Below are 16804 nucleotides of genomic sequence, written 5' to 3'. Positions count from 1 at the left end.
CCAAGGTCCCTTCCAACCTACATTCCCAACCATCCTAAATCCTGCCAGGATGGAGAAAGGACAAATGCAAACTAAACCTCTGCAGGAAGAGTCTGGCCTGGGGTAGAGGCATCTTCCTGGTGTGTGGTGTGGGTGGCCTCTGTCACTGCTGGGATGGATGAGGACACCCAGAGGGAACTTTTCCTGGGGCAGAAGAGGAGCAACAAGGAGCTGGGAGCTCATGGAAGAGAAATCCCTCCAGTGGTGGGGAAGAAAATATGTGCTGGGAGCTGAAGTCTTAAAGGTGAGGAGGGCTGTAAGGGGGGTTATAATTTGGGTTTAGTTGAGGGGGCTGATGATGGTGGGGGGAAGGAACTTGCAGCTGAGTCAAAAGCAGAATCAATCAGATTGGAAAAGACCTCTGAGATCATCGAATCCAACCCATGACTGAAAAAGCTGGGGGGGGATGGCTTGCACATGGTCAGATCCTTCAAAGGATCCCTCCCTGGCCTCTGTTAAAGCCCTCGGCATGGCAGTGAGGGGGGCAGGGATTTCTTAGAGAAGCCTGTGGCTGTAAAGTTTTGAATTAAATAAAGGCAGACTCCATCCTTTCTTTTTGGAGTCTCCCAGCCCCGCTTCAGCTGTGCCCTCATTGCTGTGGGTGCCTCAGGAGCAAGAAACGGGATGGGGGCACAGGTAGGAGGAAAAGGGCTGGGGTTGCCCCTGGAGGGGCAGGACTCAGGTTTGCATAGACTCACAGAACGGTTTGGGTTGGAAGGAACATTGAAGATCATCCAGTTCCAACACCCCCCACACCACAGGCAGGGACACCTTCCACTATCCCAGGTTGCTCCAAGCCCCATCCAACCTGGCCTTGAACTATTCCAGGGATGGGGCAGCCACGGCCTCTCTGGGCCACCTGTTCCACCACCCTCACAATAATTTCTTCCTAAAATCCGATCTAAACCCACCCTCTTTCAGTTGGAAGCCATTCCCCTTTGTGCTATCACCACACCCCCGTGCCAAAAGTCCCCCTCCAACTTCCTTACGGCTCCCTTGAGGCACTGAACAGCCGCGATAAGGTCACGCTGGAGTCCCCTCATCTCTCCGGGGCTGGGTTGGGGGGGTCCCGCAGCATCCCTGGGTACCACCCCCGTCCCCATGGCAACGCGCGGGCCAATGGCGAGCCCGGAGGATGTTTACGGGGCGCGGCGTCGCCGCGGCAACGCGCGAAGCCTCTCGGAGCCGCTACTTAACCCCGCGCCGGGGCGGCCGCGGCTCACGGCGGCTCGGCGGGCACGGCCCGGCCCGGGCACACCGCAGGCGGCCGGCACGGGGCACCCGGACACCCACGGGGCTTCTCTTTCCTCTTATCTTCTTTTCTTTTCTTTTTTTTTTTTTTTTTTAATTTATTTTTGTATTTTTTTACCCTCCCCCCCCTCCCCCCCCCGCCCCCTCCGTCTCCTGTTTTTCCAGAAGCTTCTTACTCTGCCGTGAACTTTGGCTGTCGGGGGCCGACACCGGGACGGGGTAAGGGCATGCGGCGGAGCCGGGAGGGCGCTGGGATGGGAAGCGCTGTTAGGGGAGGTGGGTCTGCGCGGGGAGCGGCTCCTGCCATGCGCCCTCCCGGCGCTCTCTCCTGGCCCAGACACTCGGGATTTCGGGTTTACATCCACATCCCCTACACAGGACTCCCCAAAGTCTGAAGCTGTCGTCTTGCTCTGACTGAGAATGTGCTTGGGGTGGGACCCCGCCAGCTCCCCCACCCCACTCCTGAGTTGTTTCTGGGTACCAGGGGAAGGTAAAAGCAGAAATAGCATCAAACTGAGAGAAGCTGCCTGCGAGGGGGGAAACTTTAAAGTATTTTGTCCTGGTGTTGAATGCTGAGTGTTAGTCCTGCGAGTGCCAGGTATCCAGAGATGTGTGTCCCCAAGAAACAACCTCGCTTATTGGGATGGCAGGGCTGGATTTTGGTTGTTTGAGGGGGTTTTTGTTGGTTTTTAAAAATTCTTTGTTCAGCCAAGAGCTCGCTGGGCAGCAGCTCAGTGGGTGACACTGAGGTGTAGGAGTTTGAGGGAATTTCCCCAAGGTTCAAGGGTGCTAAAGCCCCTCGGGGGAGGTGTTGCAGGTCCCTTGCACAGCACGCCAGGGATGGGTCTCACCCAGCAGCTCCAGGAGCACCCAGGGCTGTCAGAGAGAGACTGCACCTTGGGGAACCTCACCCCTGTCCCTGTTGTTATTGCAGGATCTGCCCCATCCCTCCCCTTCACGTGCAGCCCGGGGAGCACTGAGGGAGGCATGGCGTGGCCGAGCCGAGCGCTGAAAGCCAAGGGCAAATTGAAGTGCGTGGAGGAAGACCTGGATGACAGCCTGCCAGACCTCATGTGGCTGAGGGACTTCACAGTGGCCCAGACTGGCCTCCCCCAGTTATACTCTGGCTCGGACCCCCAGGACTGTTACATGATGAGTGAGAGTCTGTTCAGCCTGGTTGATTTTGAGTCCCCGTGCTCGCCCCTGGCTGCTGACCCGGCCTGCAAGGGCACACGCCACACTCCCTGCACGCCCGTCTCCTCCTCCACCTCCTCCACCACTCACCACGACGTGGCCATGCCCCCTCATCTCACAGGGGACATCGACTACAAGACCAACCCCCACGTCAAGCCACCCTACTCCTACGCCACTCTCATCTGCATGGCCATGGAAGCCAGCAATAAACCCAAAATCACCCTCTCTGCCATCTACAAGTGGATTACTGACAACTTCTGCTACTTCCGACACGCCGATCCCACCTGGCAGGTAGGAGATGTGGAGCCTTGGCCGCTCTCCCTGCAGGGCTGAGCAGGGCTTTCCACAGCCTCCACCCTGCAAAACAAGATCCTGCAGGGATGCTGGATCCCACCAGGAAAAGAGCGGCACAGGCTGCCAGTGGGGAAGGGACAGAATGGGAAAGAACTTGGCTGGGCACAAATGCCACGGCCACAGGGGTGGCAGAGGGAAGGAGCCGTTCTGGGCGAGAGCCCAGGACCATTTTGGGAGCAGGGTGGTACTGGTTGGGCTCCTGGCACCTGAGACTCCTCTTGGCTTCAAGGCAAAGGCCTCTCTGTCCCTACATTCCTGGAGCTCTTGTGGGGTCCTGAGTCCCTCAGGGTTGAGCACACATGGAGAAGTTGCCAGGTTGAGTGTGCCTGGGTGCTAAGGATGAGGAACAGGAGAGGGATGGAGATGCCACTTGTTGGACAAGTCTCTCACTGGGGAGGTTCTGAGCAGAAATGCTGCTGCTCTCCAAGCAGGGCAGAGCACTGGGCTCTGGGCCCCAGGGACAGGCCACGGAGGCTCCATCACTGGGCTGAGCTGGTGACATCTGCAGAGGGAAGACCAAGAGTGGTTAACTTGGGCTGCTGTCCCCAGCTAGCAGGAGCATGTCCCTGGCGGGGATGGGACAGCCCCCAGGCTCACCAGCTTGGGAGCAGCCTGGAGCCCAGGGGCTTTTCCCAGCCACCTTGGCTCGCCACCCTCCTCCATCACGCGAGGGGACCTCTGGCACGTGAGGTTTTCTAGGATGTGGCAGGGCTGGAGAGCCCTGCGGGGCTCAACCCTCTGCTGGGGTCGTTCCCATCCCAAATCCGAAGTGTGTCACTAATCCTGATGGCAGTGCCCATCCAAGCAGGGCTGGAGAGCCCCACTGCAAAGCCCAGGCATTGCCCACCTTCTCCCCAGGCAGGTGGGTCTCCAGTGGCTCTTGAAGCCCACCACAGGGAAGGGAACCTTTCCTGGTCCCCCTCCAAGGCCATCTTGGTCCCCCTCTTACACTCAGGGGACCTATGAAAGTGATTTGGAAGCAGGAGCTGGGCGCCAGCAGGTTGACTTTCTCCTGCACACTTCATGGCTGGGCATTCACACCATTTTTAATTAAATGTGTTCATTAAAAAAAGAAAGAAGGTTTTCAATCCCTCTCTGCAGAGATGCAGGGGGTACCCTGGACTGTTGCAGGGAGGAATGATAAATATGTTGACCGGCTGAGTAATAATTCAGCCTGGGCTGAGTGAAGTTTGGGATGAGGAGGAGAGATGGGGAGCAGAGAATTCAGCTTTCAAGTCTCTGATCCTTGTAAAATTTCATTACACAGTAAAACTGGAGTTACCACAGCCTGGATTGTGTGGGGGAATATCTGTGTTCCTCCTTCTTCTTTCTTCTCTTTTTTCTTCTTCCTTTTAAAAAATCTTTTGTTTCTTTTCACTTTTTTTTTTTCCCTTCCTTTCTTTTTCTTTTTTTTCCCCCTTTTCTTTCTTTTCGAGGCTGTGCTCTCATCCCCTATCCCGATTCCCGTACGTGAAGACAGCCTGGAAAGGTCATGCCACCCATAGTCTGGGGGGGGAGATGGATATATTCCTGTGGGAGCTGAGTGCTTTGGAGAGGAGCCAACAAACCCAAGGAGCTTCAGCCCAGAGGAGGGTTTTGTTGTGTGTGTGCGTGTGTGTGTGTGCATGTTTTTCAACAGCTCTAAGCAATTGAGCCTTGTTTTTCCTATTCGGCACTACGGATTATGGATGAATAAGCATAAAGATATCCAGGCAACATTAAAAAAACCCACCACCTCTACCATATCCAATCTCTTAGTACAGTCCTGGCTTTGTGGAGTCCAACGCTGGGTTATTTACCCAATAACTGAGTTTCCTTTCTGATTATTCACATCACTCCAGGCACATTCAGGGTTTCAGAACAGCTCGACGGGAGCAGAAACTCCTCCTTTTCTTTTTTTCCCCCCCTCCCCTTTTTTTTTTTTCCCCCTCATCTTATTTGAGCAGTGGCTGATGAAGATGCAGTGATTTCACACTGAGCTTCCCTGGGCCAGGAGGCACCTCTGGAGACACACAGGGTGGAACAGCCCACGTGTCTTTCTGGGTTCTCCCGTCGGATTTGTGCCAGTGTGGCTGGGGGAAGGCACGGTGCTTATGTTTTGGCCAAATATTTTTCTCTCAACACTAACAATAGACACAGATGAACTCAGGGGTGCCAGCAGGGCCCTGATGTTGCCACCACCCCACAGTGCTGCCTTGTGACATGGGCATAGACACCCACATCTTCCTCCTTGGAATGAAGGAGGATCCAACCTCCTCCAGCCTAGCTCCACGCCTAGAGCAATTCAAGCCAGTTTCACCCAGTGCTCTGCATGATCCAAGGCCCCATGGCCCAAATTTCCAGCCAAGGAGAGTTGCCCAAAAGCTTCCCCCTGGGTGGCAAGTCCTACCTTGAACCCCTTGGCTCCTGCCACCTTTGGCTGGATGAGACAGGAGGCAGGAAAACTCTGCTGGAGACTCAGGGGGGAAAACTCAGGGGTTTGAGGGATTTCCTGCTGGGCATGTAGCCTTGGATGTCTGGATGTTGCCAGTTCTGCTTTGTTCCAAGGTGCTTGCTGAAAACCTCCAGCAGCCTCCCCACGCAGGTAGGTCCCGCAGCAGCAGACAAGCATTCAGCCTTGGTTTCTTTCTCTTTTGGCTCCAGAACTCCATCCGGCACAACCTCTCCTTGAACAAGTCCTTCATCAAGGTTCCTCGGGAGAAAGACGAGCCAGGGAAAGGTGGATTTTGGAAGCTGGACCCCTACTATGCCAACCGCCTCAAGTACGGGACTTACAAAAAGCGGAGGATGTCTCCTGTGCAGATCCACCCGGCCTTCTCTGGAAGAGTCCAGAAAGAAGCACAGCACGTTGGCAGCCCGGCCACTTCTTGCTGCAGCTCCAACAACGTCCTCGAGGCCAATGTGGCATCGCAGCAGCTGCTCAAGGAGTTTGAGGAAACCACCAGCAGCCAGAGCTGGAACCCGGGGGGTACCAAAGCGGGGCAGAAGCGCAAGCAGCCCTCGCCCCTGCCCACGGCCAAGGCGTCCCGGCTTCCCAGCTCGGCCCTGATGACCCAGGAGGAGCAGACTGAGCTGGGATCGCTGAAAGGGGTCTTTGATTGGGAAACTGTCTTTAACACCAACCTCAACGGAGATTTCTCCACTCTGGTGGATATGGAGCTCCCAGCTTCCATCAACCCTGTCACATGCGAGCCAGACTGGACAGGACAAGGGCAACACATGGAGTGTCCCCAGGGGCAGGAACAGATCGTCACTGAATCCAACCAGTACAGCCTGGACTTTAACGAAACCCTCATGGCCACGACTTTCTTGGAGCACCCCTGGGATGAAGGGACAAGCGATTACCTCTCCAACTGTGTCAACATTGATCAGGTGTTTGAAGACATCGATGCCTCTTTGCTGGCAGATGTCATCAATCTGAGCAGTCTGGCACGCCTCTTGTAAGACTTTTGTAGGATGCTCTCCCCAAGCTGGGACTTACAAGGGACAAGATTTCCTAGAGATGCCCATGGTGACTTTTACCATGAGCTTCATTGTAAGGTTATTCCCAGAAACACCAGAGAAAAAACCCACCACCCCAGGAACTGCCTGCTGTGTCTCTAAAGGGCACCTCAGAAGTCTCTAGTTTTCTCAAGAGGAGGAAGTTAACACTACTTATTTTTTTACATTTTACTTTAATAAAAGAAATGTGAATTACGATGGGTTCTTTTCCATCAGGGCTAAAATTACCTGCAAAATCCCATCTAAGACCTGAGATTCCTGGTGGCTTAGACTTGATAGACTTAAGTGCAATTTCCACACCTCTTTGTCTCTCTGTTTCTCTCTGTCTTTCCTTTTTCTGTCTCAGTGCAGTTGGTAGGTACAGTATGATAATTAGCTGGTAAGAAAATACAGGTCCCTTCTGGATTCTCCAAGTTCAACATCCCAGCTGACTTGTGCCTAGGGAAGAAGAAAAGGTTTATAAATTCAGCAAGTGTGCCTCTTTAGATGTTTTTATATAATCTATTACATATTATATATTCAAAGAAATCTATATTTTTTAGCACTAGAATTTCTTAAGGGGGGAGGGGAAGACTGGAAATGCAGTTTGAGAGTTGTTTTATATTTTCACTGTTTAAAGGTTTTGTGTTCACTGTTCTGTAAAACAAGACCACACAAGGGAGGACTCCTGCACCAACAGGTTTTGTGAAGAATCCAGGAACTGGCCCTGGCAGGAGAGGAGGAGCAGCAGGGACCGGGGTGCTCCCAAAACTGGCTTTTGTATTTTTTGTACCCAAAAAATCCTTGCTGCAGTTGCCAAAGGGTCTGGAGCACCATGAACCCTCTCTTTCACCCGCTGACATAGCCCCTCTCCGCTTTTTTGGTCTGAGCCTGTTGCTCTTCACTTCTCCAGCTCTCCCATCAGGCTCCGAGTGTAAGGAAAACCCCAGGGCCTGGCCCTCAGCTGGTGGCGATGGAGCCGCTCCACACCGAACGCTCCCAGGTGGGACCGAGGAGGAAAGAAATCCACATTCAGGCTCCATCCAGGAGCGCAGGCCAAAGACTGTGCATGCAACAGGCTCTGGGGACAGCAGTGGAAATGAAGTCCCATCCAGCCAAGAGAGACATCAGGACTGACACCAAGAGAAGCTTCGGCCCTTTGGCTCAGTGTGTGGCGAGAGCGTGGCAGGGTCAGTGCAAGGTAATCTGGAAATATTTTGGGAGCTGCTGAAATTTGACTTGAAGCTCTCAAGAACCGGATTCTTTGCCTCTCCTTTGCTGTAGGCTGTGAGAGGTAGAGCAGCCATTAGGTAGGAGCAAGTAGAAGCTGGAATTGTAGTGGTGTGTCTTAGACTTGGCAAAAGACATGGAAGATTGTAAATAGATTCTGTTTTGGTTACAAAAGCACTTAGGAGGGGCTTTGGGGTCGGTGTAGTTGTTTGTATTGACAATGTTTCTTTTTACTCACTGTTTTTCTTCTGTTTTCCTGCTTTGGGGATTATGTTGGAGAACTACAGAGATACTTGTGCAATTTAACTTTTTTCATGCAAAGTTATTTACAAATTAAAAAAAAAAATAATAATAAATAAAGAAAAATGGAGAAGAAAAAAGCCCTTTTGCCTCCTTGTTTCCTTTCCCCAGCCCAGCCCTGCTTGTACACCAGTACCAGGACACAGGAGTTCTCACCCACTTCCACAGCTGTGCAGCAATTCCCTGTGGGGAAACTGAGGCATGAACCACCCTCAGTGAGACAATGGTTACACACCACCTATGTGACACAAGTATGATAATTAGCTGGTAAGAAAATACAGGTCCCTTCTGGATTCTCCAAGTTCAACCTTGCTCAGCCTTGTGTCCTGAGCCCTGGGAGCTGCTCCCAACCCTGGGAAAAGCCTTTCCTGGCCCTGCAGGGAGCTCCTGGGGCGGACAGGGAGGATGCCTCTGGTTGTGCCATGTCTCCACCTGGCCCTGTAGATGCTCCAAGATGCCCAAGTGGCTTCAGAGTCCTTCTGGGTACAGGCTGGGGACAGGAGCAGCACAGAGATCCCCCTCCAGACCCTGCCTGGGGCTCCTCCAGCTTGGTGCTTTGGGTGCACCCACTCCTGCCTATCCCATCCCTCTTGCCCCGAGGACACAGCCCTGGCCTTCTCCCCAGCACATGAGGAGCACCCTATCAGCTTCCCAGTGAGCTCCTGGATCCCCTCAGCATCAGGCACTCCAGCAGCCAGTCCCGATCCAGCCAATCTCAACCCAAAATAAGGCCTGGGCTCAGGACAGACACTTGCCTTGGTCTGTGTGTGCTTTGTGCTGGGAAGGGAGGTTGCTGCCCTTGGGAAAATGTAGGGTTACCCCTGGGGGAACAGCTTTGGTGTGTCTGGGTTGGAATTTAGAGGCAGATTAGGGCTTTCCTTTCAGCTTTGGGATATTGGGGGCCACGAATACCAGAAGGCATTAGGGAATTCCTTGTCCTGGCTTCTCCTCCTCTGGGCTCCGTGTTGGAAGCACTGGAAGAGCTGCTCCCTTCTTCCCCCCAGTACTGGTGGCACTTCAGGGCCGGAAAAAGCTGGCACTTCCCCTGCCCCTCAGTCCACTTCTTTAATTTGTTTTGCCAGGCACAAACATGTAGTAGAGTTTTCAAACCCCCTGGAAAAGAGAAGCCTCCAGCATCCCCACCCTGCCAGAGGACTGAAATAAGCAACCTTGCCAGGAAAAAATATTCCAGCCTGCCGGAGCCAGTCGAGGGGTTTAAAGTGAGAAAGGGTGAATATAAAGGAGGCACCAGTCGAGGCCTGAAACAACCCCGTTTTGTTCAGCAGCTGAAAGCAACCAAACCGACTTGGACGTGAATTTTCCTTTCTTTCAGCGAGATAGTTTGGAGGGGGCGGTGTTTTTTCAAGCGGCAGCCAGGAGGTGCGGGAGCCGGGGGTGCTCTGGGCGGTGGCATCGCTTCCCGCGGGACGCGGGACACAAAGCGCGGCTGTGCTCGGGGCGAAGCTCGGTGCCAGCAGCGGGGTCGGGACCCGGCAGCCGCGGACCTGCCCGGGCTTGCCGGTGGCAGCGGGGTTGCAGCCGGGGCTGGGGCCGGTCCAGCCCCGCGGGCTGCCCCGGCTCGCCCGGCACAGGGGCGGGGACGGGATGGGGACCCCGCGCTGGCAGTGTCGCCCCTGCTCTGCTCCCAGAGCACTCCAGAGCTGGCTGCGTTTTGGGGCATCCATCAGCACCCACCGAAGAGGGTCTGGGAAGAACCCAGCTCCAAAAACTCTCGGCAAGCTCAGCTCGCTGCCCTAGTGAGGTCCTTCCCCAGCTGGTTATTAAGCACATGGCAATTATTCCTTTATTATTTATTTCTGCTATTTCCCCAGACGTCCCCTCATCCATCATCCCTCCCTGATGGGCAAACATTGACACCTCAAACCAATCTCCCGCTCACAGAGGGAGAAAAAAATATACACATAAGCCCTTCTTTTCTCTCCCTTTCTTGCCGTGTCTTTCTTTTCCCTCCATTGAGTGTGGGGCTGGCATGGAGCCATTCTGGCAACAGCCGGCTTTCACTTGCTAATCATCCTAAATATTGAAAATCAACCCTAGAATAAACAGCTCAAAGATTGGGGCCATCTCTGCTCTGTTTGGAAATGCTAATCTCGCTGCCTTTTGTTTTCCTTGTGTGGATTTGGTGCCTTGAATTTGGAGGAGGTCACAGCTCATGGGTTCTCTCTTCATCCCCAGATTTCAAAAAAATTTTTCCCTCTCATCGTAAAAAATTCAGCCCATTTTAACATCCTAGGCTGGGATGGTTGGAGTGGTGAGGGGGGGGGGAGAAGGGGGAAACAGGATGGAGGAGGGTAGGGAATGGACTCGCCTTGCATAACAATGAATGAACCTCCAAAGTTTGGGAAAAAACCAGGATCCCAAACGTGCATCCAGGAGTTCACATGGATGTGAAATCTCTTGGGAACCACACTCAGAGAGATCTACTTGGTACAGCAGGTCCTTGGTGGGGATGGGATGGGATGGGATGGGATGGGATGGGATGGGATGGGATGGGGATGGCATCGGGACAGCCTGGCGCTCACACAGGGCAGGGCTTGGGGACAGCTCAGGGACTCTCCATCCCTGTGGTGCTGATTTTTTTAGTGTTTCATACCGGATGGGCTGGAGGTGCCATAGCAAAGTCCAGGCAGGCTGTGCTGAGCCCCACGGCTGGACTCTGATGGCTTTGCCTGGAGGGATCAGGCTGGATGCAAACACCTCTCTGCAGGGCTGCTGGGGGAGGTGGCTTTGAGAACAGAGAGGGGGGCAAAGCTCCTGTCCCGCTTTTCCAGCAGTGACCTTGCACTGCCAACAGGGCCCAGCGGGACCTGTGGCACTCACACAGCCCGGATGGCTCTCAGCACCCTCATGGGGAAACTGAGGCAGGGCTGAGGTGGGTCCGAACCTGATTATCTCAGCAGAACTTTTGAAGCACGTCTGCACCTATTTCAGCCCTGTTCTTGTGCGGTGTGTGGAGTGCTGCACCCTCTGGCATGGAGGAGCACATCCAGCTAAAGTCCTCTCGGGTGCCCGCGTCCCTCTGCGCCTCAGGGAGCCCCGGGATGGGTCAGTGGCTGTTGCCAGTCGCTGTTCCCAGCTGGCACAATGTCCCGGCAGGCCAGGGCTTGCCCCGTGGCAGGGAGGGGGGAGAGAGCCGGTGGCCACAATGCAACAGCCCCTGCGTAAGAGCCGTCACATGGACACGCTCGGCTGCCCCTTCCTCCTCCTCATCCTCAGCCCCACCGTCCCCGCGATGCACGCCCGAGTAGGGGGCTGCAGCCCCACAGGGCTCTTGCCCCTCCAGCCTGGCCCATGCTGTGGAAAGGGGTCCCTGTGGGCATGGGGGGACACATCCAACCCCCCAGTGGAGGGGCTGAGCTGCCGGCGCTGTGCCAGCATCGCCTCCTTCTTTGGGAAACCACGTCACTCCGAGGTCGAAACTTGGCCGGTTTGCAAACAAGCGCCGGGGCCACGGGGATTTCTTTACAAAGGGTGTTTTTCCAGGTGATTTATTTCCAGGTTTGGAGCGTTAGGCCATGTCTTGAGATTGTGGGGGTTTTTCACTGCCATCATGACAGTGAGAAAATGGCTTTAGAAATCCAAAGCAAACACATGCCTTTGGTGTCTGACTCCTTGGGATGGGTCTTAAACCCCTCAAAGTAGGTGGAAGCTGGGGCAGGGTACAAGCTGTGCGCTCCCTGGACACAGCTCTCCTAGGGGTGCTGCTGTGGGCAGAGCCAGGCATTTGGAGAATTGCAAATTTGGAGCAATGGAGGCCAAATACTCGCGATGGGCCAGCCAGGATGAGCAGTGTCAGGTGTGGATCCTTTGGGACGCTCCTGTCCTGTGCACAGGGACCACTGGGCTGGAGGCTGGCACAGGCAGCAGGAGGGCTCAGGGCATTACAATAGGCGGGTGTTGACCTAGAAATCGCAAAGAATTTGGCCTGGCACCGTGCTGGCGGGCAATGTGCCAGCCTGGCAGCCGAGGGAAGTGCGGCTCTGCTCCGAAACGGAGCTCCTTTTCCCCATGCCTGGCTGGGAGAGGTGACTGCTGCCTGCCCCAAGAGCTCTGGGAGCATTTGGGGCTCACTGGTGTCAAGGGGTGGGATGCTCATCGCTCCTACCAGAGGCATCAAGTTTTGCTCCTTTGAGGAGCCCATGCTCCCAACCGGTACGGGGTGGGTGCCAATTCTCAGCTGGGGAACGGGAGGGAGCAGCCTGGCAAGTGCTGGGGGGAGTAATGCTCCATCCTGGCAGCTTTTGGTTACGAGACACATTAACAGGCAGGAATGTGCAAACATCCAAAGGTCGGCTGTGGTGGCTCCAGTCCCTGGGAGTGCAGCAGATAGAGGGAGGACCTCCTTGTCCTGCTGCAGGCAGAAAGGGATGACTCTGCACAGGGCTCATTGGACCTGCACCCCTCAGCAAACCCCATGGCCTCGCTGGGCAGCTCCTTGCCATCCCTGAGTGAATTCTTGCTGAGGGGATGAGGCCAGCTGCAGCCCTGCATGGCCTCCCTGTTCCTGTCACGTGGGGGATGTGTGCCCAGCACCAACCCACATGGCAAACACCCCCCTTCCTTCCCCAGCAACGTGGCGTAGGAAGAAAATGAGCATCATCCCCCAGCCCTGGCCCCCAGCTCACAAAACACTGTGCCCTGGCCTTGCCCTGTCCCCTGCACCAAGGCTCCTGCTACGTGCACACGCATCCCACCCATCCCAAACCCATCTGGGAACCTCCTGCTCCAGGGAGGCTCTGCTATGTGCTGGGTGGCACCTTGCTGGTCCCCCAATATGTGCCAGCTCCTTGGTGGCCCAAGGAGCTTGCCCAGAGCAGGGGGTCTCTACCCTGCTCCCCTGACTCTGGCAGAACACTAAGTAAACAGTGACGAGGGGAACCTCGTTAATCCTGGGTTTTCATTTACAAAAAGCCATTTAGAGCTAGCTCTGCAGGCAGTTATCAGAGCACAGGGGAGGTTTTCCCAGCAGGACCTTAATTCCCTCTGCAAATAAAGCCAGAGGGAGGGAGAGCACAGCTTGTGTCTGTGACAGTTGAAGGCTTGGGGGGCACTTCTGGGGCCAGCCTTGAAGGGGCTGATTGCCATGAGCTCCTTCCTGCAAGGAACAGGGAGGGCTGCTGAGGGATTTTCCTGCCAGGCACTGTTTCAGGGCGATTCCTGCCGTGCCACATCCTTCCCTGGAGCAGCAATGCTGTCATGACCCTTCTCAGGGCCACACAGAAATGGCTGGGAAGCTGCTGAAACCCAGGTGCCAGCCCTTGTCCCACACGGACCTGGTTTTCCGGGAGCAGTGCACATCCCTGTGGCACATTGCAGTGCTCTGGATCAAAGCGAAGTCAGAGGGGCTTGAGACGTTACCAGGGAGGCAAAGTCCTGCGGTGGATTTGGTTCCTGTCTCATCCCTTTGAGTTCATGGACACGTAACAGCCAAGGGCACGTGCCTGGGTGCATCCCATGCCCTGCCTGTGCACACTCACTCCATCTTTCAGGGGTTCCCTGCTTATAACCCTACCTGGAAGGGAAAACTGGGGGCTTGTCAGGCAGCTCAGAGCTATTGGTTTTCTGTCTGAAGATTAATTTGGCTGAAGATTGATCACTTTTTCTGTCCAGCGAACCTGAGGGGAGACAGAACAGGCTGTGTCCAGGGAAGAGGGAACACCAGTGTTCCCGAGTGTTCCTGCAGCCTGGGGCACTGGTGGGTCACACCATGGGGGAACACAGCCCAGAACAGCCCTGCAGCCCAGAATGGAAGGTTTGTAAATTTATGTTAATCCTGACTCCTCCATACTCTGATCTCTCTCCTCTCCCACATCAAATGCAAAGCTCTCCTGGAGGCTCCTGTCTGCATTAATCTTGTTTTGCCCTCACTACATCCTCGGGCAGCTCCTGTGGCTTGGGAATGCTGCTGCCCTGTTGCATCCCCGCTGTCCCGTCCTCACTGTCCTCACTCTCTTGCAGGAGCAGGATCAACCCTGCCAGTGGGAGCCAAGAGCAGGCATAATTCATTTTTTTTGCAATAAAATGACTATATTTTAATGCAGGAGCTGTTCCTGGGGTGAGCAGTACCAAGCCACCATGCAAGGGGCAGAAAGTCCCTGCTTTAAGAGTTACTATTAATTGAATTTATCCAAATCTTGTCAAGATTACACCTTCGTGCAATGACCTTTGCCACCATAAAGGCAATCAGTAGAAACGGGAATCTGGGGGATATCTGGGTCGATCCAGCAATCCACTGCCAAGCCCTGAGCAGGCAAAGCAAAACCCCTCTCTGCCTCAGTTTCCCCCCCTGTTAATCAGGCTCAGTTCTCTTTCCTGTGGCATTTTGGGTGGCCAACGCCCTGAACACCTTGTCCTCGGAGAGAAGTGACTGTCACGTCCCCGCCAGCAGGTGCCACTTCCTCATGCCTGTGGTGGTGCAAACTCCCGTTGCTGAACAACAGAGCGATGCCGTTGCTGGAACCCCGCAGCCTCCACGCCCCGAAGGTGCTGGGCTCCGATCCGAGCCGCTGTCTTGGGGTTCGGAGCGCTGGAACCGGTTTTGCTTAGCAAATACACTAAAAGGGACTCGTTAACTCTCTTATTACCACACCAACCCCCAAGCGAGCCCTGCACGGAGGATGCACATCGCCTGAATTTCCCACCTTCTGCGCCCGTGCTGACAGTGAAAAATCCCTTCTCCAGTGGGGGGAAAAAAGAGGCTTTTCCTCTCTGCTGTGCCTCACGGAGGGGGGAGCAGAAGGTGACGCGGCATTCCTGGCCACTGCTGTGTCACCAGGGCAGTCCGTGCCGCACCGCGGCATCTGCGGCTCGGAGGGCGCGCCCGGGCCCGCGAGGAGCGCGGCTGGCGGGGACCGGGCGGGAGCAGCGGCGGGAAAGGACCGGGATTGTCCCGGAGCTGCCGCTCCGCCGGCGGCACCCGCTGCTGGGGAAACAGCCAGCCGTGACCTGGCGGCATTGGCAGCCCGGACAGCCGGGTGTGCTTCGCCTTATTTTAACACACGCTCAAACTGCGGCATTTCTACGCTTTAATTTTATCCGAAATAACCCCTTGGACTCCTTATATTCGACCAGGATTCTCTTTTTCCCCTGCTGATTCCTCTTGGATGTTGTGCTGCACCTCATGTTTGCACGGGGTCCAGCAGTTTTTACACAGTGCTGTACATTTATTTCTGTACATTTGTTCACTCCTTATCACCCCACACAGCTGGCATGGGGGGTGGGCGTATCTATCCCACTTTGCTCCAAGGGACTGTCACTCCATAAAGGGTGAGGGAACCTTTTCGGTGGGTTTTCAAGAAATAAACAGCATTACTGGGGGAAACACACACAGCTGCTCCCCAAGGGAGGTTCCTTTCGGCTCTGGCTGCCCTTTGAATGAGGGGGTGAGTGCTGGCAGAAAGAGCATGGAACGCTGTGAAGAAAGAGATGGGTCTGCTGTTCAGGGAGAAAAATCTTTCCTGATCACACCAGCCCAGGGTGGGGAAGCACAGAAGGTGCTGGGAGCTGAGCCTAGACAGGGATCTTCTCTCTTATACCCTCAAGATCCCCTTTATCAGGTGTCCCCACAAAACACAGGCAGGCGGTGGTGGCCACACAGGGAAAACCGAGCCAGAGCTTGGGCACATCCGTGAGCAGCAGGACAGGGAGGGTTGTGAAATCCATTGTTGAATGAAAAAAAAGAGCTTCTCTCTGAAGCTTGGGGTGGTTTGACAAGGGGAAGACAGATGGGCACACACTGGTCCCTGCGCGTGGCAGGACCCTTGGAGCAGAACAGGACGGCACGAGCTGGGGCTGGAGAACCTGCAGGTGCTGGAGAACCAGCTCCCTGCTCTGGGCTTGCTGTGGTTTAGGGGGATGCAGAGCTTGAAATGGCCATCCCCACCTGCGCTGCAGGAGGGAGTGGGGGCAGCTCCCCTGTGGGATAACCTTTCTTCCCTGTGGGATAACTTTTCTCCCTAGAAAGTGGATGCAGGACAGGGGTGGGTTGACATAATTCACACTCAAATTTCTATAATGTCACTTCCCTGGGCTCAAAGGCCTGGACTCTCCCTCCGCATCTGTTGTGCACAAAAATCAGATTTGTTACCCCCAGTGCAATAAGCCAATCATGACACCCTCGAGAGAGACATTGATTATTTATTTCAGAGCTGCACAAGCCTGGGTGCTCGCTGGGATTCCACAAATCAAGCCATGACAACAATCAAAATCTTTTACTATTTATACATCTTAGCAAAGGAATCTGTGTTAATTTGCTACGAGTTACATAGTTCTCTTATTAATATTCTGTCTTCTATTGGGGAATGATTCTCTCGCTTGCCATGCTAATTAGTCCACGTGCTCAGTCTGTCCCTTCTTTGGGGTTGGTGGGTTTCTTGGATCTGCCCCTGCTGGAATTACCTTTTACCCAGTCAGAGCTGCTTCAGCCTAGTTGCTGAGTTGGCTTTATAGGTTTCTTCCTTATCAAGGGGGTTCTGCCGAATGTCCTCGTGGCCCGTAAATTCTGCATTCTTTCTGCTCACTATCAGTAGTACATCTTTCTTCCCAAGCTTTGTTAACCTACCCCTAAGTCTGAGATAATTGAAAAATGTCTAACCCTAAACCTTGACAAGGCAATTCTACCAACAAGCAATCGGTTTTTCTAACACCTGGACATCACTTAGAGCTTGTTGGCTGTTATCTCTTTCATGGATTAAATCTCCTTTATTGTTGATTCGGCTTGAAAGTACAGAAAGATCAAATATCAAAGAACATCCTTTCTTAAGAAAATTTTACGCAACAGTGCCACGCTCAGGAGGAGAGGACATAGTTTCAAGCTGTGCCAGCAGAAGTTTAGGTCGGAGAAGAAGAGGAATTTCTTCACAAGAAGTGTGGTTAGACAGTGGACCAGGCTGCCCAGGGAGGTGGTGGAGTCACCGTCCCTGCAGATGTTTAAGAC

General features: G+C 54.3%; 1 protein-coding gene across 1 annotated transcript; it reads left to right on the top strand.

Annotated features, from left to right (window-relative positions):
• Positions 1-1431: 1431 nt before the first annotated feature.
• On the top strand, positions 1432-7913 carry FOXJ1 (forkhead box J1). Its single transcript, XM_032129368.1, has 3 exons — positions 1432-1509; positions 2225-2775; positions 5482-7913. The coding sequence occupies exons 2-3, from the start codon at positions 2278-2280 to the stop codon at positions 6280-6282; spliced, it is 1299 nt and encodes a 432-aa protein (XP_031985259.1). The 5' UTR covers positions 1432-1509; positions 2225-2277; the 3' UTR covers positions 6283-7913.
• Positions 7914-16804: the final 8891 nt, after the last annotated feature.

This window comes from Corvus moneduloides, chromosome 19, assembly GCF_009650955.1.
Source record: "Corvus moneduloides isolate bCorMon1 chromosome 19, bCorMon1.pri, whole genome shotgun sequence".
NCBI lineage: Eukaryota > Metazoa > Chordata > Aves > Passeriformes > Corvidae > Corvus > Corvus moneduloides.
Note: the sequence above shows the minus strand (reverse complement) of the source record. Positions and strands in the feature narration are given on the sequence as shown.

Coding starts and splice junctions, on each gene's coding strand:
- FOXJ1 (XM_032129368.1), top strand. CDS start 2,278: ATGGCGTGGCCGAGCCGAGCGCTGAAAGCCAAGGGCAAATTGAAGTGC. Junction 2,776..5,481: donor ACGCCGATCCCACCTGGCAG/GTAGGAGATGTG, acceptor TTTTGGCTCCAG/AACTCCATCCGGCACAACCT.